Source organism: Bubalus kerabau, chromosome 21, assembly GCF_029407905.1.
Source record: "Bubalus kerabau isolate K-KA32 ecotype Philippines breed swamp buffalo chromosome 21, PCC_UOA_SB_1v2, whole genome shotgun sequence".
Lineage (NCBI taxonomy): Eukaryota > Metazoa > Chordata > Mammalia > Artiodactyla > Bovidae > Bubalus > Bubalus kerabau.
The window spans coordinates 44,824,473-44,847,645 of NC_073644.1; the positions used below are offsets into that span (position 1 = coordinate 44,824,473).

At 42.8% G+C, this 23,173-nt stretch overlaps 1 protein-coding gene across 4 annotated transcripts in view; it reads right to left on the reverse strand.

Annotated features, from left to right (window-relative positions):
* PPP4R1 (protein phosphatase 4 regulatory subunit 1) overlaps positions 1–23,173 on the reverse strand; it is a 48,775-nt gene that overhangs the window by 15,055 nt on the left and 10,547 nt on the right. For 3 of the 4 annotated variants that reach the window (XM_055558986.1, XM_055558984.1, XM_055558983.1), the window contains exons 3-10: positions 14,593–14,728; positions 13,663–13,769; positions 9,965–10,107; positions 9,371–9,517; positions 6,757–6,864; positions 6,564–6,629; positions 5,759–5,917; positions 5,288–5,415 (exon numbers count right to left, since the gene is read on the reverse strand). In XM_055558986.1, the coding sequence (XP_055414961.1) occupies positions 5,288–5,415; positions 5,759–5,917; positions 6,564–6,629; positions 6,757–6,864; positions 9,371–9,517; positions 9,965–10,107; positions 13,663–13,769; positions 14,593–14,728 (994 nt within the window). The remainder of the gene's footprint in view (positions 1–5,287; positions 5,416–5,758; positions 5,918–6,563; positions 6,630–6,756; positions 6,865–9,370; positions 9,518–9,964; positions 10,108–13,662; positions 13,770–14,592; positions 14,729–23,173) is intronic. The other variant, XM_055558987.1, reaches the window with a different exon arrangement.

Here is a 23,173-nt window from a genome sequence, read left to right on the forward strand (position 1 = left end):
GGGAGGTGAGGATGGACACGTCAGGTGAGTGTGCGGGGAAAATTAAAGGTGCTTCCCTGAAACTCACACCCTTGAATATACGAATAAAAGACATTACACAGGAGGCTCCCCGGCCTGCGCCCTGGCAGGTGATGGCACCACCTACGTGATACCCTGGCCACCATGCGTGGTCTTGGGAGGTCACCACTTCCCGGATTAGGTTTTGTCTTGTAGGAATCTTTACACTGTTTTCAGAAACTATTTTCTGAAAACAGCATGATTATTTTACAAAGCTGTTTTAGATACAAACATTTTAAAAAGTCATCTGAAAACAGACCACACAGTGATAGCATTTAAAATTCTGGTGCTTCTCCTCCTTTCTGATAAACCATAAACCAGGCCACGTGCACATGCAAGCCGTGCGAGAGCGCGAGTCTCGCCCTGCACGCACGCTGCGGGCTCCACGTGCACACCCTGCTCATAAGGCGAGGGGCTGGCTGCGAGGTCTACAGCACCTGGAGCTCCCCACCAGTCCTCCAAGCCAGTGCTCCTGTGTGTAACAAACGTCCTCCATGTGCGTATGAATTGCATGACGTTTTTCCAACCATCTTCTCTATTAAAGATATTTTTTCTTTTGTTTTAAAAAATGATTGGGATAATTGGTAATATTTGAATGAAATCTCTAGATGACAGTATTGTATCTATTTTAACTTTTCAATTGTGGTAATGAGACTGTGGTTATGTGTTCACGTCTGTGTGTTTTGAGGAAATACAGAGTGAAATATTTAAGAAAGAATATCATGTCTAAAACTTATCTCAAATAACTCAGAAAAATAATAAAGCAACTATGGTAAAATCTTAACATTTGAAGAAATCTAGAAGAAGGGTTTATGGGATTCTCTGTACTATTTTACAGCTTTTTTGATATTATGCAAACTAAATTTTAAAAATCAAAGCAACAGAATGTTGCTTGGTGGGGGTGGGGAGCAAATGACTGAAACTTCAGACGTCATCTGTTATTTGAAGAACTTAATAAATTTCCATTTAAAATTCACAAACAGAACCCAATTCAAAGCCAATTAGTTTGGAAAACTATTCCAAGGGCCTGAAGCTCCTTTATCACTGCCTCATCTTGGCATTAAAGTTACATTTTAACATTCTCAGGAGGAAAAGCAGAGTCACCAGCCAAGTCACTCTATCTGCTAATGAAAAATTACTAATCTGTCCTGACTTCAAACTCCTGCTACAGTTTTCGAGAGAAAAACATCTTCCCTCACATCAAATTCTGCAAATTATTAAATTCTGTATGAATACCAGTTGCTTCAAACTGTCAAAAATATAAATTCTCTAAATATGCTTTTTCCTGAAGCTGAGTAATAACCAGTGCACCATCAAGCTGCTGAAGATGGTCAGGATTCTGACCTTCCTAACAGTCTTGCAAACACCGCCATACGTGCAAATGCCGCCATACGTGCAAACGCCGCCATACGTGCAAACGCCGTTCAGAGAAAGGAGGAGAGGGGTTGGCACAGTGAGCAGAGCACCCAGCTCCTCGGTGCCAGAGGGTCAGCCAGGAATGCGTCTCCACCAGCACCCACGTCCCCTCGGCATCTACACTGGCTGACAGTTAACATCCTTAGGGTCCAGGTGAGCCAAGACCCTGGCCTAGGAAAGTGACTGGGGAACCGCTGGTCCCAGAAGCGCATGGGCATGCGGGGCAACAGCAGACACGGACTCCACGTGCTCACTTAATGGAGTCTCAACATCAGTGAAATACTCCCAGATTTAAACCAATAACAATCAATTTTACTTACACAAAGTTAGCTTTACACTAAAGGGACAAAGACTACCAAACATGATTCAGTTACTTAAGGCTTTTGGGATAAAATCCATTACTTTCTTACATTAACTCATTTGAGATTTATCACGTGCTGAGCGCATGCCAGGGCTGGTAATGGTGTGAGAACACAAGATAAACCCAGGCTACCACGAAGGGGACCTGCAGTCTGTGGATGTTGTGTGCGAGCACAGGATGAGTAGACAGGCCCACATCGGCGCTTGTTCTCCAGCGCTCAAGACAGACAGGATGCAAACGCTCTGGGTTTCCTCCAAGACACTGAGGTCGTCCATCCAGACAGCTCTCTGTTAAATGAGGTGTGGGCAGAAGAGGATGGCATCCCAGACAGGAAGAGGGAGACCCAAAAGGCAGCAGCATGTGCAGAGAGTAATGTGATATTAATAGCTGGTTTAGCTAAATGGAAGACGGGGTGCTCATTTCAGATAACAGTGCAAATCTCAACACTTAACCACTCTGGAAGCACCTTTCTCAACACCTTCAAAGAAGCCCGATCCAGGGAGAGTGAGAGAGAAACCTGGCATTTTATAAAGTCAGAGGTTTATAATCAATACATGCTTCAAAGAGTAGTAAGTGATATTAAGTATCTCCAGGATCAGATGAAACAATACAAATGAAATAAACAGCAGTGGAAATATATTGCCAAAAACTTGTTTTGTAAGACATCTGCTTGAGAAATCTGAATTCTAGGAAACTCAGAGGACCCTGAGAACAAGAACCAAGTCCTGTGTATCTGGCTACAGTCACTGGTTCATAGTAGGTGTTCAATTAAGTTTTGCAAAATCAACCAATCAACCAACCTTAAAAAGCAAAACTAGACTTAGGGCAGCTCAACACGTATTTAAGAGTGGGCCATCCAGCTAATGGCTCTGAGATGAATAATATATGCAACTACAAGACGGCTTTTACAATATCTAACAGAACTCTTAGCAGCCAGGAACTGCCTCCTCCCTCCACCAACGTCATTAACACGAGTCAACCAAGTCTAAAAATATAGCAAAAGTCCAATGCTACAATAGCACTGACCCGACACTAAGACAGACCTCATGACAATGGAAGGGGAGTTAAGATTTGTAGCCAAAAGATATCTAACAGTCTTTAAACGGCTCTTCCAACAAGATCCTATAGAGGCAGTCCAGCAAGATCACCAGCCATGTTTGGCCACACCAATGTTTTTGTCAATAAAGTTTTATTGGAACACAGTTGAGCCCACACACCACGGACTGTCTGCAAAGACAAGGTGAGTAGTTCTGAAAGAGACTTAAAGTATTTACTGCAGGTCTTTTACGGGAAATCTACTCATCCCTGTCCTAGACGATTCTCTGTAAATTCACATTATCACTTCCTAGACTCTTTCCAGATTCATAAATAAATAAAAGCTACGCAACAGTCTTTATACAATTAGTGCCACTAGCGAAAAGGTTGCTGATGTTAACACTGAGGAGTAGAAAACCCCCACTGCCCATCATCACTGAAAAACGTCCTGCAGCAATGGTTTTCAAAAGAAGTGACTTTCCTTGCTAGGAAGACAGCTTTAGCGTGATTTTTCTTCCTTCACAGAGAACAGTACCTTGGGTTTGTTTGACTATTTAGCAGGACAGGAGGAGAACGGGCAAAAAGGTAGAACAAGGCAGCAGAGAAGAAAGGAAGGAGTGCCAAGTCACAACATCAAGAGAGGAAATGCCACAGAACCAAGACCTACAGAAGAAAATGACCATTAGCATCGTGACAAGGGGGACGGGTGCCCAGGGAACTCGGCCCAAGGGCACACCTGTCAGAGTCTGTGTGTGCTTCCCGTGCACTAAGTTAAGTTAGGTCTGGGCTGTTTTCCCCCAAGGATATACTAAATCATAAAAACTAAAACTCAATTTAAAATTAAATGCAAAAAAAAAAAAAAAATTTTTTTTAAGTAAAAATCAGAGGTGTCCTCTAAGCTTTAAAATTTGGTTGCCTTATTGTTGTCATTCAATCTCCAAGTCATGTCTGACTCTTTTCCACCCCATGGACTGCAGCATGCCAGGCTCTTCCCTGTCCTTCATCAACTCCCGGAGTTTGTTCAAACTCATGTCCATTGAGTGGTGATGCCAGCCAACCGTCTCATCCTGTCGTCCCTTTCTCCTCCTGCCTTCAGTCTTTCCCAGCATCAGGGTCTTTTCCATTCAGTCAGCTGTTTGCATCAGGTGGCCAAAGTACTGGAGTTTCAGCTTCAGCATCAGTTGTTTCAATGAATATTCAGGGTTGATTTCCTTTAAGATTGACTGCTTTGATCTCCTTGCTGTCCAAGGGACTCTCAAGAGTCTTCTCCAGCATGACCACTTGAAACCATCAGTTCGGTGCTCAGCCTTCTTTAGGGTCCAACTCTCACATCCATACATGACTACTGGAAAAACCATAGCTCTGACTATATGGACCTTTGTGAGTAAAGTGGTGGTCTCTGCTTTTTAATATGCTGTCTAGATTTATCAAAACTTTTGCTTCCAAGGAGCAAACGTCTTTTAATTTCATGGCTGCAGTCACCGTTTGCAGTGATTTTAGAGCCCAAGAAAATAAAATCTGCCACTGTTTCTACTTTTTCCCTTTTATTTGCCATGAAGTGATGAGACCAGATGCCATGATCTTAGTTTTTTGTCTTATTAAATGCTCTTAAAAGTTGATATTTCAGTTAATAAGTACACCGGTGGTGCGTGGTTTAGTGGCTGAGTCATGTCTGACTCATGTGATCCCATGGACTGTAGCCTACCAGACTGCTTGTCTATGGGATTCTCCAGGCAAGAATACTGGAGTGGGTTGCCATTTCCTTCTCCAGAGAATCTTTCCCAACCCAGGAATCGAACCCAGGTCTCCTGCATTGCAGGCAGATTCTTTACTGACTGAGCTATAAGGGAAGCCCCAGTAAGTACGCCAACTTAGAGCTAATCATTAAAATATTTCCCCCTCAATTGACAAATAATTATGATTACTGACATAATCATTATTCTGCAGAGAATTGAAGATCCAAAAGGAAATTGACTAAAGAGGAAAATAATGGTAAGAAACTGACTTTAGAGTAACACATACTCCTAAATTAGGTTTTACTCCTTGAAAAACCAAACCCTTTAAATTGTATAACCATTACTTTATATTCTTTGTTAAGTGTTAACAGATGGTTTACTAGGTAAATTAATTATTAAATAAACTTACTCAACAATTATCGACTCTATCACGACAGCTTTCTATGTGCCCAGCACCGAGCTAGTTGTTTACATGCATCTTCATCTTCTCATTTCAATACACAATTAACCAAAGAGATGCTTAACAAATGCATTTAAAATAAAATTCTATAAAAAATATTTACCAACTTTTATAATGAAGAGAAATAATAAACTCTCCAAAAAGAACATAATAAAAGTAGTGAAAATGAAAAAATTGCTCACAAGCAGTAAAACTTGAAAGCAAAGTTTTTAAAGATCTTACCTATTTTTGTCCTCTACTGATGTATCTTCTGAGCTTTTGTTTTCTTCTTTAAAATACTGGCCCGAGCTAGATGGATTAGCGAACGTAGATATGAAAGGTCCCAGAGACTGGAAAGCTGCTTGCCGAACCTACGGAGGGAAGAAAGGACATGAGCAGACCCTTAGTCTGTCCTCAGCTAGGAGTTACAATTCCCCTTCAGTCATTTTCTCCTTTTCACTTTTAAGCTTTTTAATCTTGGCTTGAATATCCAAACTGTGAGGATGTGAATATGAGGCCCTACAAAATATTTGCATGGAATCGAAATTTTGTCCGGTTTAAAAAAAACAAAAGTTAATATAGTAGTCCATTGTCTACTCCCAGAAGTATCAGCAGTAACATAACTGATAAATTATTTCTTAAATTATGGGATTAAAATCATATTTTCTATAACATGCACTGTTTTACAAAAATGATAATTAAACAAAGCCCTACCCAACGTGAAGGATCACTGATCAAATTAATAAAGAGCGCTGACAGTTTAGTCCGTCGAATCTCTTGACACGTGGCACATGAAACAGCCATGAAGCACTCCGCGCAGGCCTTGCGGACGCCCCACACGTTGTCCGAGCAGAGCTGGAAAAACCTGGGCAGCTGGGCGAGAGGGGCCCCGGTTGTTAGGCAGACACACGCAGGTTTCCGTTGTTACTTTTACTTCATTTCTCACTTTCCCAGCATTTAAAACATTAGCTTAACAAAATTTAGAAGGCTCATTTAATATTAGCTATTAGTAGCTTTAAATAAATCACACCCAATTCATTCCACTATGACTATGGAAAAGCAAAGATACTCCTGACAAATACAGCTCAAGTTTGTACTTAATGACTCTCTGCATAATAGGTGGTTTCCAAAACTCTTCGAGCACATTAACTTGTACTTTAAGCCCTTACATCCCATGAACTAACCATTTAAAAATCACCTGCTGTAAATCTAATTGGTCACTAAAATACTCTAGGATTGCAATAAAATGAAAGATTCATTTGAATAAATAAGAACTGATTTTATAGAAATGGGAGTTAAAAAGGGATTGATGGTTCTTAACACATCTGCACTTTTAACAAACTGTCCTTAAACACAACACAATACAAACACCCAGGTTACAGAAACTTAAACTCTCAAAGTCATACTATCTTTCTGGAACTATGTTAATGCAATTTGGGGGCCACTGTATGTATTTCAAACTTCAGGTGCTGCTCTGTGAAGCACTGCTTTCTCCTCGGTTCCTGTCTGCAGGCCTTACCAACATCTCCTCAGTAGCTTGCTGGCCGACGACGCTGCAAATATCTCCAAAATTGGCAGCACAGACCTGACAATGAAAGCATCATTGACATTTCAAAATATTACAGTGTTCTTTAAAAACAATCTTTTCAATTCCACAGATCATACAGTAGCCACGAGAAGACCCCCGTATCCCACCACCGCCAGCACAGTACCTTTCGAACGTGAAACATCCTGCAGTCACAGCACATCTCACAAAACCGAGGGAGGATCAAACGCTCCGTGATGTCCTTGCCAACCATGGGGGCCATTTTGCACATGATCTACAATAAATGAGAGCGCAGACATACTGGATGCACCTTCAAACCAAGACTGCTGCCAATTTATTAAAAGTATGTAACTTAAGGAAGTATAAAAAATGACATGATGTCCTTATACATCACAAAAAAATTCATCCTATTTGTCCAAGCTGAAGACAGAAAAACAGGTATTAACTACTACCAACAGAATCAGCCCAGTGATTATTAAAGGTACAATAAACCCAGAGAAAATCCTAAAAATTGCATTTTTACCTATAGTTTCAACCTTATTAATCATTTTGCCCAATAAAAGTAAAAAAACAAAGAAAAGAACTCCTACATTTCCCTGATAAGAGAATAAATGGTGATTGCTCAAAGGAAAGACCATCCACCCACAAGAAGGGTCTAGACGCAGGGCACCTGTACTGCCAAGGAAAGCCTGCACACAGCCAGCCCTCGATGTGCAAAGCACCCGCTGCCTGAAACTCGCAAACGGGGAGACCACGGGCTTACTCTGCAAAACCAGGGCTCCAGGAAGGCATGGACAGAGGTCTGAGATGCACAGGAATTGGATAACACCATTCCAGGCAAAGTGAGGACTGTTTGAAAATCAGCTCAATGCATTTGAATACCTTCCCCCCAGAGTTAGAATATAAGGAAATCTGACGGTCTGTCGTCATTATATATTACGTCCACCCCCGGACCAGGCAAATACTAGGAGGACAGGCCACGGACTGGATAGAAAGGGGACTCTACCTATATGTGCACGACTGTCTACAGACCACATAGCGAGGAACCTACCAAGAAGCCACTGCAACAAACAAGTGAGCTTAAGGAGGTTTGCAGAGCACAGGACAGAATGAAAAAAAAAATGTATTTCTATAAATTATCAACGAACAACCGAAAATGTATAATATTCACAATAATGAAAAACAAACAAACATGAAATTTAACACAGTACATACATGATCTATTGAAAACTACCAAACACTGAGGAGATGAGGGAAAGACCTAAACAAATGGCAAGATCTCTGTGCCCACAGTCAGTCAGGCTGGCCCATCCCTATCAGACCCACGACACTCAGAGCGGGGCGGAGCAGGGGGGGCACAATGACACCCCCATCCCCTAAAGCAGCGTGGTTTCTTGACTCCAGACTGTTCCCAGGCATCTCCAAGCCCAAGCTAATGACGCAAAGATACACAGCATCACCAATCTGGCATAATTAAATTCTTAGGATGAATTATTCCCAAAACAAAACAACCGGGAAGACAGGAAACGCAAAACATAACGGAATAAACGCAAACCACTTGTGAGAGGAGCACACGCTTCTCACTAGCACTGGGTGTAGCCTTGTTATAATTACAATGTTTTACTACTCCTAAATCACATCAAAAATTGTAACACAGCAAGTTAAACTCTGCTCAATATAAACCAACGGTTACACCAAAATCGATTTCCTTTTTCTTGAGAAGTTTGTGAAATTAAAAAAAAAAAAATCTATGATGTGGAACTTGACAGAGGTGATACAACACCATGAATGTACTAAATGCTTCTCAATTGTGAACTTTACCATGATCGACTTTATGTTATGTGAATTTCACTCCAATAAAAATGCAATTACTGGAAACTATTTAAATTCATTATTAACTGGTACCTAAGTATCTAAAAATAAAATAATGGAACTTCCAATGAAAGGCACTAGAGAGAAAATATAATTCATCCTACAAAAGACCCAGAAGCACTATTAAATTATTTCTAGTGTAATTTTCTTTCATATCAACACAAACGCCATTGTATTAGGTTTAAACAGGAAATTCTCACTACCTAAATAATTTAAATTAGTTTTCAGATGGATTGATCACTTTTCTATTTTAAGAATTCTTACTTTTTAAACTGAGGAACCACAGATGTGAATGACAACATACTACCCATGTAACTCAAGCCCAACTTGAGATGGCTCTCAAGTAATCAAACTATTTGCTAACCATGTCCAAAAACCAGAAAACTCACCATATTTGACTTTATTATGTGCATGACAACTTAATCTGCGTGTTTTTCTAGTAATCGTAACATATCATATATTCCTCCCTGCAAAGAGCATGCCATCAAGGACAGGAGCAACAGGCAGCATCACTCTCTTTTCTTACTGTGCACTCACAGTGCCTAGAAAAGTGCTCAACAGCAACTCAAGGAGCTCAAACGCGTCTTCATTCAATACAGGATTTTTAAAAGGATCCTGGCTATCTTTGCCATCTTACTTTTTCCTTTTGATGAGATGAATTCACAGCTGATTCACTATTCTCTTGCCGTGCATCCTGGCCTCTCTGAGCCTAGCAAGAATCATCATCCCAGGAGCTCCATGCAGCACAAGCCCTCCAGGAAAGATACCTCTGCCCTCTGACCCGTGGCTTCTCTGATACCCAACACGTACCCACCCTACCACATGTAATATGGCATCGTGTCTAACGTCACCTCCTATGGTCACACACTAGCTCATCTCCCTGAACTGAGAAACTGAGCTCTACTTACGGCCACGGCCTCCGTCTTCACGTCGTCGTTGCTGTCGGGGGCCGTCAGCTCCACGAGGACAGGGCACACCTTGGTCTCCACATCGACGCGCTCGATCAGCTCCTGCTCCAGCAGGGCCAGCAAAGCTGCCTGGCTCGTTTTTCTTACCTGGGAAAAAACAAACACATCAACAAGGCACATGCACAGTATGATGAAACCCTACGGCATGAAGTTCACAAATGTGCAGACTCCTCATCCAACCAAAGGTTCACAACTGGCACAACTTTGCAGATAAAAACTGGTGGCTGCTCTGCAAAGACAGAACTTGGCAGACTGTGTCGTAACAGATCAAGGGGAACAGAAAAGCCACTCCTGGAAAAGAGGTCTCCCTGTGACAAACTTCTGGGGGCCGCCTGGAAGGGCGGCAGGTGAGCAACAGCCACTGGCGCTGCCCGTTGCGGCACTAAGGCCATCTCCTAGGCTCTCCCCATCTTCTCTGAGATGTCATTTTGTCATTCTGAGAAACCGAATGACCAGGTCTAAGTGGAAGGAACACTCTAAGCAGACCACCAGATGGCACACATTTCTGTGGGAACTTGGACAGGGCCCTCCTACCTGGTTATTCTGATCTGCGAGATAGCGAACCACAATGGGCAGCAAGTACTTTGAAAAGGCGTACGGGATTGCTGGCCGGTTTTCTTGGCAGAACAAGGCAATGTGAGGCACCTGCTCCATCAGCTCTGCCCTCACGGTCGGCTCTGCAGGAACGACAGGAAGGTGAGTGGATGCGTCCTCCCCGCATGGGGTTCTCGCCAGGCGGGCAGTCAGGAGGGCCCCCAGAAGAGCCCCAGACTCTCCTCCCGGCATTGTGAGCGCTCAGGGAACGCGCTCCGCTCTGTGATGCTCTTCACAGTCACGGCAAGGTCACCCCCTCCCAGATTCTGTCTTCAGAGCCTGCCTGGAGCCTGCGGTCACTCCTTGTGAGGACTTCCACCTGAGTTCAGGTCAACTGTATACGGCATCACCCACAAACTCTGCTCTCTCAGAGCCCCCAGACAGGCTGTAAGGACTGGCTCCTAACCTGAATGCAGCCAGTGAGTGCAGGGTTTGTACTCAGACTTAACTATGACAATAGAGGGTCAGCAAATGCTAAAGGAGACCGACAGATTGAAAATAACCAAAAAAAAATCTGAAAAGACCCAAGTGCATATGGCAAATTTAAATGTGACAGCATTTCAAAAAGACCAACTGTCCCCTGAGTAACGGTAAGAAAGCAAGCTGGTTATATGAGGAAAAAAGGTGAGACTCCTACACTGCTCTCTCTCTATAAATTCTAGGTGAATCAGAGATCCAAATTTAAAAAAAAAAAAAAAGATCAAAAGCACTAAAAGACAAGATTTTAAGGGATTTTCCTGGTGGTCCAGAGGTTAGGAGTATGCACTTCCACTGCAGAGGGGCACAGGTTCAATCCCTGATTGGGGAAATAAGATCTTGTAAGCTGTACGGCAAGGTCAAAAAAAAAAAAAAAAAAAAAAAAGTTGAATCTTGAGGTGGGAAGCCCTTCAAGGCAAATAAAATCCCCAAACGAAGACCAGCGAATTTCACTTTACAAAGACTTCATTATGGACAAAAGATGTATCTATCTAATAGGAGTTCCGTATTTTGAACCATGTATAAAATGTATAAAACATTTTGCTGACAAAGGTCCATATAGTCAAAGCTATGGTTTTTCCAGTAGTCATGTGCGGATGTGAGAGCTGGACTATAAAGAAAGCTGAGAGCTGAAAAATCGATGCTTTTGAACTATGGTGTTGGAGAAGACTCTTGAGAGTCCCTTGGACTGCAAGGAGATCCAACCAGTCCATCCTAAAGGAAATCAGTCCTGAATATTCATTGGAAGGACTGAAGCTGAAACTCCAATACCCTGGACACCTGATGCAAAGAACTGACTAATTTGAAAAGACCCTGATGCTGGGAAAGATTGAGAGCAGGAGAAGGGGATGACAGAGGATGAGATGGTTGGATGGCATCACTGACTCAATAGACATGAGTTTGAGCAAGCTCTGGGAGATGGTGAAGGACAGGGAAGCCTGGTGTGCTGCAGTCCATGGGGTCACAAAGAGCCAGACACGACTGAGCAACTGAACATCAACAATAAAACATCTACTTAGACAAAAGAAAGCTTAAAAAATAGGAGTCTGAGGTAGAGGAAACGTAACATTAAAAATATTAAGAACAAAACTTCCTGACATCTGACAGAGAGACTAGAACCCTCAAACTCAAGGAGGCTGCGATAGCGTGGCTCTGACAACCCTCCGACCCTGACACTGCTCCCAGACGACTCCTAACAGTCAGAGGAGCTGCCCAGCAGACCTTCCTGCCAACCCAGCTTCTCCTCAAGTCAATGCTCTCTGCATTACTGTTTCAAATCACAAGCAGTGTGAACTCTCAGGCCCAGAACAGTATAAATCTTTACAATCTAGCCCTCAGCCCCCTCGCTTAAGCCTAGTTTTTCTAAACTGCAGGACAAGTAAACCCACTGTTGACCAAATGGGCCAGTGTCCTAAGTTCCCCAGACTCCTACACCTCTCTTTTCCTCTTCCCTCTGTACCATCAGACCCAGCTCAGATGCCACCAGCTGTCGGAAGCCAGCCCCAATCCTCCCTGTTACAGCTTACTGTTAGTACGTCAGCTGCACTCACTCAACTGTTAATTTGATGACAGGAATTCTTATTCATCTTGGTAATGGCTCTAACATTCAATCTAGAACCTGGCATAGAGTATATACTGTTTACACGTATCCAAAGTATAAATGTCAGCAGAGATATTCAGCAGGAACTCAACAACTTGAGATACATTTTAGAACACATACAGGAGAAGGGAATGGCTAGCCACTCCAGTATTCTTGCCTGTGAAATCCCATGAACAGAGGAGCCTGGCGGGCTCCAGTCCATGGGGTTGCAAAGGGTCGGATACGACTGAGCAACTAACACTTTCACTTTCACATATTAAAAAATAGCAGTGCAGTTGGTAAACAGGCAGAAGAAATACAAATTCTGCCTTAAAAAATATCTAGGTCTCTACTAAGAAAGGAATAAATACAATGGAATGCAACAGTATCAAAATTTTAAGTTAAATTGTTTATCTCTGCCAAATCAAAAATAAACTTAAGTAAAAATAATGATGAAGCTAAGCTAAGTCGCTTCAGTCGTGTCCGACTCTGTGCGACCCCATAGACGGCAGCCCACCAGGCTCCGCCGTCCCTGGGATTCTCCAGGCAAGAACACTGGAGTGGGTTGCCATTTCCTTCTCCAATGCATGAAAGAGAAAAGTGAAAGTGAAGTCGCTCAGTCGTGTCCGACTCTTAGCGACCCCATGGACTGCAGCCTACCAGGCTCCTCCGTCCATGGATTTTCCAGGCAAGAGGACTGGAGTGGGGTGCCAGCAATGACACTCCCCTAAAACCACTTTGGAACATGCATATACATGAGCAATTACACAGAACATCATATGAGATAGTAATAGAATATTAGTGAGCTTACTAACTTTTTTTTCTACAGGAAAATGAAACTATCTAAGTAATGCTGATGTGAACAGTAAACATATTCCCATAACAAGAGACGCTCACCAAAAAATGAGCTCATCTAAAAATTAAAGGATGAGAATGCTGACATGCCAGAAAGTTTGATAGAAATGGAAAAATAACCCACTTCAATAAAGAGATCATGGATTTAAGAAAAAATTTTATTTCTGAATTGTTTCTAAAATCAAATATAGGAATATGCTCAAAGCAATATCAGGTTAAAATGGTAAATTTTATGTATGTTTTGCCTCAGTGAAAAGTATTTTTTAAAAACGTAATAAACTGTATTCTAAGTCTCAAAACAAGTTTACCTCTTAAGCAGACTCTCCTCCTATCTGCACTTTAGAGACAAACAGCTTTAGTTTTACAATGAATAACATTTTTTAAGTAAGAATGCATTTTTTGACAAAGTTTTACACCCCACTCCATCCCTTTTTACTTATTCAAAAAAGTTTAAAATTTTTATTACAGTAATGAGTTATTCTGAATGTACATGATGCAAAACAATGTTCTTAGATTCTTCTGAAAAATGTCCAAAGTCAAACTAAATGGGCCTGGTATATAAAATGTCTGGATCTTAGTAACAGGTTTTTTATCTTCTTGTTACTCCTGGGTTAGATAATTTCCTTAGGAAATATTTCCAAGAAACCTCATGTTACACTTAAGTTTTTCATTAGTTTTTAGAAACTTAAATTTGATAAAAGAAACCTTCCCCTGCGTAAACACACACCTGAGTCATCAGCTAATCTGCTGATTCTCTCCAGAACGGCAATGCACTCTCTTTCATCATCACACACTTCCCTCAGCGTGTCCAGCAGACTCCGGGCCACCATCTGTCTGCACAGAAGAAGATTATACCACGGTCAGTGGCATCCAACAGTTAGTATTCAGAATTTGAAAGCCAGAATCCATACAGATTTCAAAAGTTTTTCTTAACACATCTTATAAGTGACAATTTTCTAAGTGACAAATGCTGGTATGGATTTTATTTTAATTAAGATGAGACTGAACATTTATCAGAATGTTTCACCTTTATCAGACAAATTCCTAAGGTCACTGAAAATTTGTTTCAAGTAACTGTTAATACCTTCAATTATCATAGGGGAAAAGTATAATTATTTTTCATATATAAAATGTTATCTTTACATATTTGATTAAATGAGTTTCATACATCTACACTCAGAAGATGCTAGAAAGACTTTCCAATTTCCCAGAGAAACTGGGAATTTCCCAGGTGGTCTGGGGGCTGCAGGTGGAGAAACAGTGCAACTGGGGAGAGTGAGCGCACGTCCCTGCCATGCCCCATGCCCCCGCCAGCCAGCCACCTGGTCCACGGCAGGGACACACCGCCCCCTGCTGGAGGAATAACAGATTCCTCAGTAGCCACTTCACATGAACGGCAAAATGATGCTTAACAGCAAAAAAGTAGTGGGGTTTTTTGGTTGCTTTTTGCCAAAAAGCCAAGAAACAGTGCGTTTTCTTACAGGACAGAGGAGTAACGAGTGTAAAGGTGGCCACAGCTGTAACCAGCAGTGAAGCTGGGTGACTCTCACTGCCCGTGGCAGTGACACCTGCTTTAAACTGGGTACTTCTGTGAACTGAAATTCGTGCAATAAAAGCCACCCTCCCGCCTCCCCCAGTGGAGAGCACATGCACGTACCTGTTAAATACGTTCTCACTCGCAGCATACTTGTCCAGTCTTCCCAGCGGCGTCAGCATGTCATCTTGTGAGACAAAGTCCAGGGCTGAAGGTACAACAATCACATCAGACTCTGAGCTGCAGTCATCCACACCAACTATCAGAGACATGAGAACACTCCTCATACAACTGCACACAGAGAGGCGCCCAGGCCTCCCAGGCAGCACAGGTCAGCCCGCCCCTCGCTGCATCTGGAGGACAAACAGCCACAGGAGAAGCTGGGTCAGAGGCCACGGATGACGAGGGGCTTCCTCTCCTCCTTTGATGGGTGCGTTCTAACCGCCCCGAGAAGCACAGGGCTCAGAGGCCGCAGATGCTCAGTCGTGTGACCAACGAACAAGAGTGACCAGAAAGGAGTGATCCCACAGACCTGAGAACCCACACGTTCAACCAGATCACTGACAACGTGTAAATAAACGAAGTGTCAGACACCGACAGAGCTAATTCTGCCAGACAGTCAGGGAACTCACACTATATAGAGAAGAACAAAGACTAGAACTACAGCATCCTTCTCATCAGAAAGAACACAAGCCAGAGACAGCAGAGCAGGTCTGCAAGGGATTGAAAGCGAAAAAGCCAACCTACACCTCTAGACCTATTACACAGAAATCGTTCAGATATCTTTGAAATTCATGCCTCTTGAACATACAGAGCCTCTTGATGAAAGTGAAAGAAGAAAGTGAAAAAGTTGGCTTAAAGCTCAACATTCAGAAAATGAAGATCATGGCATCCGGTCCCATCACTTCATGGCAAATAGATGGGGAAACAGTGGAAACAGTGGCTGACTTTATTTTTCTGGGCTCCAAAATCACTGCAGATGGTGATTTTACGCTTACTCCTTGGAAGGAAAGTTATGACCAACCTAGACAGCATATTAAAAAGCAGAGACGTTACTTTGCCAACAAAGGTCCATCTAGTCAAGGCTATGGTTTTTCCAGTGGTCATGTATGGATGTGAGAGTTGGACTGAGAAGAAAGCTGAGTGCCGAAGAATTGATGCTTTTGAACTGTGGTGTTGGAGAAGACTCTTGAGAATTCCTTGGACTGCAAAGAGATCCAACCAGTCCATCCTAAAGGAGATCAGTCCTGGGTGTTCATTGGTAGGTCTGATGTTGAAGCTGAGACTCCAATACTTTGGCCACCTGATGCGAAGAGCTGACTCATTTGAAAAGACCCTGATGCTGGGAAAGATTGAGGGCAGGAGGAGACGGGGACAACAGAGGATGAGATGGTTGGATGGCTTCGCCGACTCAATGGACATGGGTTTGGGTGAACTCTGGGAGTTGGTGATGGACAGGGAGGCCTGGCGTGCTGTGGTTCATGGGTCGCAAAGAGTTGGACACGACTGAGTGACTGAACTGAACTGAACATAAAGGTGAAATAAAGACTTTTTCTGACATACAAAAGCTGACAGGCATCAGTATCAGCAAACTTACAAGAAATACTGGAAGTCCTTGAAGCAAAAATAAAATTACACCAGATGGAAATCTGAACCTACACAAATGAATGAAGACTATCAGAAACGGTGAATATGTGGGCAAACACAAACGCCTCTTCTTCTTGGGGAAAAAAACACACTCTTTAAAGATAATTGCTAAGGGAAAAACTATGCACTGTAAAATAAAGAGAAAAAATTTACTGTGAAGTTTATAATATGTGTAGAAGTAAAATATATGACTGTGTGTACTCAGTTGCTACGTTGTGTCTAACTCTTTTGTGACCACATGGATTGTAGCCCCCCCAGGGTCCTCTGTCCATAGAATTTTCCAGGCAAGAATATTGGAATGGGTTGCCATTTCCTCCTCCAGGGGATCGTCCTGACCCAGGGGCTTACCCAGGTCTCCTGCATCTGCAGCACTGGCAGGTTCTTTACCTGGGAAGCCCAAAACATAAGATTACAACAGCACAAAGGCAGAAAAAGGGGGAGGTATACTGTATACATATACATGAAGACTGACGGTAATGAGGCAGAGGATCACACGAACTATAAACTTTGCAGCAGCTATTAAACACCAAAAAACCCCACCTGAAACATACAGCAAGTAAGCCAATAAAGGTCATTAAATGGAATCACAGAAAATACTCAGACAAAAAAGAGGATGAAAGGAAGAAAAAATACATGGGACAAACAGGAAATAGTAATATAAGAGGAAAATCAAACCATACCAGTAATCACAGTAAGTGCAAACACTCTAAACACCCCCAATTAAAAGGTAGACACTGTCAAACTGGACTGAAAATAACTTCTTACACACAGAAAGATTTTACCTGGTTATTCTGATCTACGAGTTACAGCAAAGTACCTCATGCGTTATGAATCAGTTGTAAAACCACCCAGACACTATTATTTGGCCTGTTTCCTCCTCTAGGATTGTTGGCTGGCATGACCTGGAAGGTGCCTTTATGCAGGCTCTAGAATTCTATGACTATGACCAAACTGTTTCATCAGTTGCACACCTGTCAATCTTAAAGATAAACATGGACATTGCAGGTTCTGGTCCCTAAAAAGGCAGGGGCTGTTGGTTAGAGTGCCAGAACCATGACAGTCACGCACGGCTGTGTTTAGGACAAGCCTGGAGAGCTCACCCTAAAAGGCAGACCCCCCACATCTCATACTCAGACCCTGACTGTGCAGGTGTGGAGTGAGACTCAGAAGCGATCGTTTTTAATAAATACCCCCAACAGGCTTAAACACAGATTGTTGAACAACTATATTTGAGAAACACCAAGAGGGTAACAAACCATATTCTTCCTCTACTTGTATTTCTGTCTATCTTCACATCGTGGTTGAGGATCGTCTCTACATGGAAGGGAGTGCTGTGCCCCAGCAGGGCGCTGGGGCAGACATACGCTCCCCAGCGCTGCAGCCTCCTGCCAGCACTGGTGGACGTCCCCTGCCTGAACATCCTCTCCAGGGTTAGGACTTCCTCATCAACTCCTGACTGGACTAAGTGGCTCTGGGTCTCCTCTTTATGGAGGCAGCAATGATCTAATTACTGTGGCTACAGACTGCATACTTCAGTCTTTACCTAGCCATCCTGCAAACGCCTGCCGCAGGTGACAAGTAGAAGAAGCACACAGATTAATCAATAAAGCTTTCACCACTAAAGAGAAATCCTACAGCATAAATGACGGTACAGTCAATAGCATCCTAGATAAAAAAGACAGAACACAGAGCGTGAACGCAGCTATACTGCTACAGGACTGTGAATAGCTTATGCAAAGCAGTACATTAATTTTAAATAGATTATGGTAGATTAAAGATGCCAATTACAATCCTTAGGAGCCCTGGCTCAGACAGTAAAGAGTCTGCCTCCAATGCAGGAAACCTGGGTTCAATCCCTGGGTCAGGAAGATCCCCTGGAGAAGGGAATGGCTACCCACTCCAGTATTCTTGCCTGGAGAATTCCAGGGACACAGGAGCTTAGTGGGCTACAGTCTACGGGGTTGCAAAGAGTCAGACACAACTGTGCGACTAATACTTCCAATTCCAATGTGAAACATGCAAGAAAGGATGGCTAGAAAGCCAACTGGGAATTAAAATAGAATGCTAAAAAATAGTTAATATCCCCAAAGAAACTCACAAAAGGAGCAACAGAGAAAAAAAGACATGAAGAGAAATATGCAATCAGATCAATAATTATATTACTTATAAACAGACTAAACATTATAAGTCAAAAGGTAGAGAATCACAAACTAGTAACAAGGTAAAAACTACAGATGTTACTCAACTATAGTCTGTCTATCAGAGATGTATTTTTAAAGTCCAAATTTCAACCCATGGGTTGAAAAGAAAAGGATTAAGAAAAAAAGACATAAAACATGACACAGCACAAGAAAGCCAGAGTGGCTGTGTTAATCATCAGACAAAACAGACAAGGAGCATCTCAGGAGAGGAGAAGGATCTTTCATCACCTGACCTGTGTTGTGCTCCAAGGCCGCCCCTCCTTTCTGGATCACTTACTTGATTCTGGATTCTTGGACATTACACAGTAATAGCCCCTTACAGTGCTCACTGCTTTAAACATCCAACTTCCTCCACTGATGAAGTGAAAAAATCATGTTGGCTTTTAATGTCATTTGAAATGTCAAAATGACTGAAAAGCAATGAAAACAATGATCATTCTGAAATGTTTTTTCAAATTGTATCTATACTCCCCAAATCCCAAGGCTCCTCTTCCCCTGTAAACCCATCCTGGGTAGCTGAAAGGGGACCAGCATGGAAAGGAAAAATGATGACCTGAATGGTCAACATGAGACAGAATTCCTACACTTGTGCAGGAAACCTTCATTTCTCAAAATTTAATATTTAATTATAAAATAAAGCTTCCATGAAGAAGCTAAATGATACAAGTGTCAACAAAAACTTGTGTTTCTTAGTGAATTCTAACAGAATTCCTTACGGGAAAAGAAACCTCGGATATGAACTGAAGCCCTTATCCTTAAGGGTTAGCACATCTTGCCTCAAGTCAGAGTCAACAGATCCTTCTAGTTCAAATCAGACCAGAATCAAATGTGTTACAGTGTAAACAAAGAGAACATCCAGGAAAGGGGGACAAGAGAAAGAAGCGCTAAGACAAGGGCCTTCATCTTGTTACTTATAAAAGTGAATCCCTCCCCGTGTGTGAATCTAAGGGGCCACACAGCAGAGGTGGCCGTCGACACCCCTGCAGGTAAGGAAGGCTCCGTCTGCTCCAGCCCCACTTGGGCACCAGCAGAAACCCAAACCACAGGAACCAACACCCCAACTTCCAGCCGTTTTTAAATTCAAGGAAAATGATGTCTTAAAACTTAAAAATTTTAAAGCTTGACCCATTTGAAATGTTAAAGATGATTAGTCCCTACATGGTTACAGCGAGAGAGAGTGACGTGACAAGGACAGAGGCTCTTTAAAGTTAAGACAAATCACATGTATGCCTCTGGCGGATTCGTTTTGATATTTGGCAAAACTAATACAATTATGTAAAATTTAAAAATAAAATAAAATTAAAAAAATTAAAAAATAAAAATAAAGTTAAGACAAATCTGAGTCCAAATCTCAGGTCCTGCTCCTCGTGAACTCTGCCTGTGAACTTGTGCAGGTCATTCACAACTTGGCTGCATTTCCTCACACAAACACGTGTTTGTTGTCAAGACTTTCAGACACACAAAGATAACATCTATCACACACCTAACACAGTGTCAAGCTGCTGCTGCTAAGTCGCTTCAGTCGTGTCCGACTCTGTGCAACCCCATAGACAGAAGCCCACCAGGCTCCCCCGTCCCTGGGATTCTCCAGGCAAGAACACTGGGGTGGGCTGCCATTTCCTTCTCCAATGCAGGAAAGTGAAGAGTGAAAGGGAAGTCGTTCAGTCGTGTCCAACTCTTAGCGACCCCATGGACTGCAGCCTACCAGGCTCCTCCGTCCGTGGGATTTTCCAGGCAAGAGTACTGGAGTGGGGTGCCATTGCCTTCTCTGAGTGTCAAGCTAGGACATCAATATTCCCTCAAAGCTACAATTCACGTGTTTCTGAGACAACCTCAGCATGGTTTCCCTGAGTTTTAAATGTCTTCACTCATCTCATTCAACCAGGAAGCAGGATGCTGTCTCCTGTTTACTTTGAGTGTCAGGCACTTAACAGAGAACACACATACAAAACCTAGACAGAGTGTGTACACACAGAAGCGTCTATGAGCACAGGTGTGCACAGACACAGACAAAAACATGCTACAAAGAGCACACACACAACGTCCTCCTCACTTTACACTGCTAGGTGTGCCCCGAGAGCAAGTCCTGGGAGGACACGGGGCTGCCCCACAGGACAGAGGGTGGAAGAGTGGCCTAAGCCAAGAAGCCTGGGGACAGGGTGTCAAGGAAAACCAAGTCACATCAAGACAGATGAGAAGACCTTCAGGGCACAGGGTTCACACAGAAGTGAGGCGGGAGGAAGAAGAGGGGCCCGGATCAACCTGGCCTTCTACATTTCAAAGACTTTGCAAAATCTTCCTACCTGGCTGGAAAACCTGCCTATGAGATTTTCTAGGCAACAACACAGTTAAATTCAACCATTACCTCGTTTGAGCAGTGGACATATTCAACTATATGAATAAGTGATTTAAATGTGATTTTAAATGATCAATTGTTAATTAAAACCATCTTTTTCATTTGGAAAGAAGCAAAGCTCAGGGTATTCCGAGAGCACCAGAGCCTGAAGATAAAGAAAATCCCTGCTGAAAGGTTGGCGTTAGATGATTGGTTGGGGGCACTGTAGGCTGTTCACTGGAGTGGGCATCTTTGCCTAGCTGGGAGTCAGGAAGTTTTGTTGGTGATCATCAGGGGCTTTTGGCAACAGTTACAAAGAGGCTCAGCCAGCTTGAAGGTGACCTTGCTTCTGGGATTCTGTGGCCTTGGTGCGAGGCCTCCCACCTGCGGCCTGGGGGCAGGACTCAACATCCCTCATCCCGATAGCCTCCTCTCTAGTTCTTAGATTCTCTGGGAGTACGTACTCCATCTTGAGTATTTCCCACCTTCCTAGACCATCCTTGCTTCTTTCACAACCTTTTGTGTAAGTGGTTTCTCTCCCCCCACTCCGTCCTCATACAGATGCTGTTCACACACACGCCTCTCCTCCCCTGGATAACCCACAGCTTCAACCACACTCGCAATGCAAAGGACCCCAACATTCTCCTGCTCTGATCCCCGCGTCCAGGGCTGCAGGTCCTTCAGGGTCTCTGCCTCCATGTCATGTGTTTTCTGAAAAGCCAACTGTCCAAATTAGTCTTATACAAAACCAGCTTCTCCTGCAGACTCACTAATGAACTTCCCCAGGAACCTGAGTTCTCAGGCATGAGGCCTGCAGGTGCTTTTCAAAGCCCTTTTCCTGCCCCCGTTATCTAATCGGTCGCTAAGAACTGTGAATTCGACTTCTAAAAAGTCTTCTGTATTCCCATACCTCTCAGTTTCCAATACCCTAACCCAGAGGCTCTGATACCGTCTGCCTAGAACAGACTGAGGTATCTGAACCCCGTAAGGTGAAACAGGGCTTCCCAGGTGGCACTAGTGGTAAAGAACCTGCCTGCCAATGCAGCAGACTTAAGAGACATGGGTTCGATCCCTGGGTCGGGAAGATTCCCTGGAGAAGGAAATGGCAACCCACTCCAGTATTCTTGCCTGGAGAATCCCATGGACAGAGAAGCCTGGCAGGCTACAGTCCACGTGGTCACAAACAGTCAGACACGACTGAAGCGACCGAGCACACATACACGCGAGGTACATGAAGTTTTCCCGAGGAGCAAGGCAAGCTGGTAACTTTAAGGGCTATTCCAGACCTACTTCCAGGAATGCTCCATCACAGATACACACGAAGGGTGTGGACCCAAGGTGTTCCCATCCACAATCTCCCACCTCCCTGAGCTCAAGACTGCATGGCCCCCAAGCAAAAACCCTCCACTGCGACCCTCTGACACACGGACGCAAGCGTTAAGGTACCACCTCTCTGAAGGCTGCAATACCTACTTTCACAAGTCACGTATTTGTTCCATAATCCTTTACTTTAAAAATAACTGAATGATTGATAGCTCATTAAAAATAATTTTCAGATTTTTGACATGTAAGTTGGAAGAAATTCAAGAAAATTAGTGGCACTACTAGCGAAACTCTTTCCGTCCATTTATCTACATCAACAAAATTTCTCTGTGCTTACAGCTCTGAAAATCAGAAGTAAAACTTATGCTAAATATAGTTTCATTCAAGCAATAAATTATATTCACCCATGAATACATAAGTTATTTTTTAAAAGCTCCACTTTATTGAGACGCTTATTCAATAAAATTTTGTTTACCAAGTGTTTATTATAATTTGTAATACATTCTGGTGGATCAACTATTAATAATAATAACAAAAACAAAGTTTTAAAGATTTTTATGCCCACAGGAAATTAAAAATTTAAATTTTTCCTTATATCTTTGGTGCCAAAAAAATGTGACAGGGTAATAAATAAAACTTTCAAGCATAAAAACATATTAAGGTAAAATTTTGTTAAGGAAATAGATCAAAGAACAATGGAAAATCCGCAATTTGAAGAGTTTATTCTTGGATTTTTGAAAATGGCTAATAGTGTATGTAAGTGCTATATTATTTAAATTCCATTTTTAACAGTGATATGACAGTTTCATTTTGAAAATACCTTTAAACTTAAAAAACATGAGTTTTCTAAATTTTTTTTAGAAGATATCCAGTAGTTAAGTGTGAAGACCACTGCCCTCCACCATCACAATGGTCAACTGTCTACTCGCCTCCTCACTCAAACCAGGCTACCCGGCCTCCCCTCCCCACCCACCTGGACGCACCCCACCCCCCACAGCCCACGCTGGGGGCTCTTTTCTGCAGCTGCCACAAGCTCTACCGTCCTGAGCTGCTCCTCATCTGCCCCCTTTTTCCTCATTGCAGTTGAAACTCACCTACTCACAAATACCATCCAGGAAGTACTTCCTACTCCTTCTGATAAAGATCTCCTCCTCCCATGAACTGCCCCCAGTCTTGGGGGCGCCGGTGCTTTTCTCCA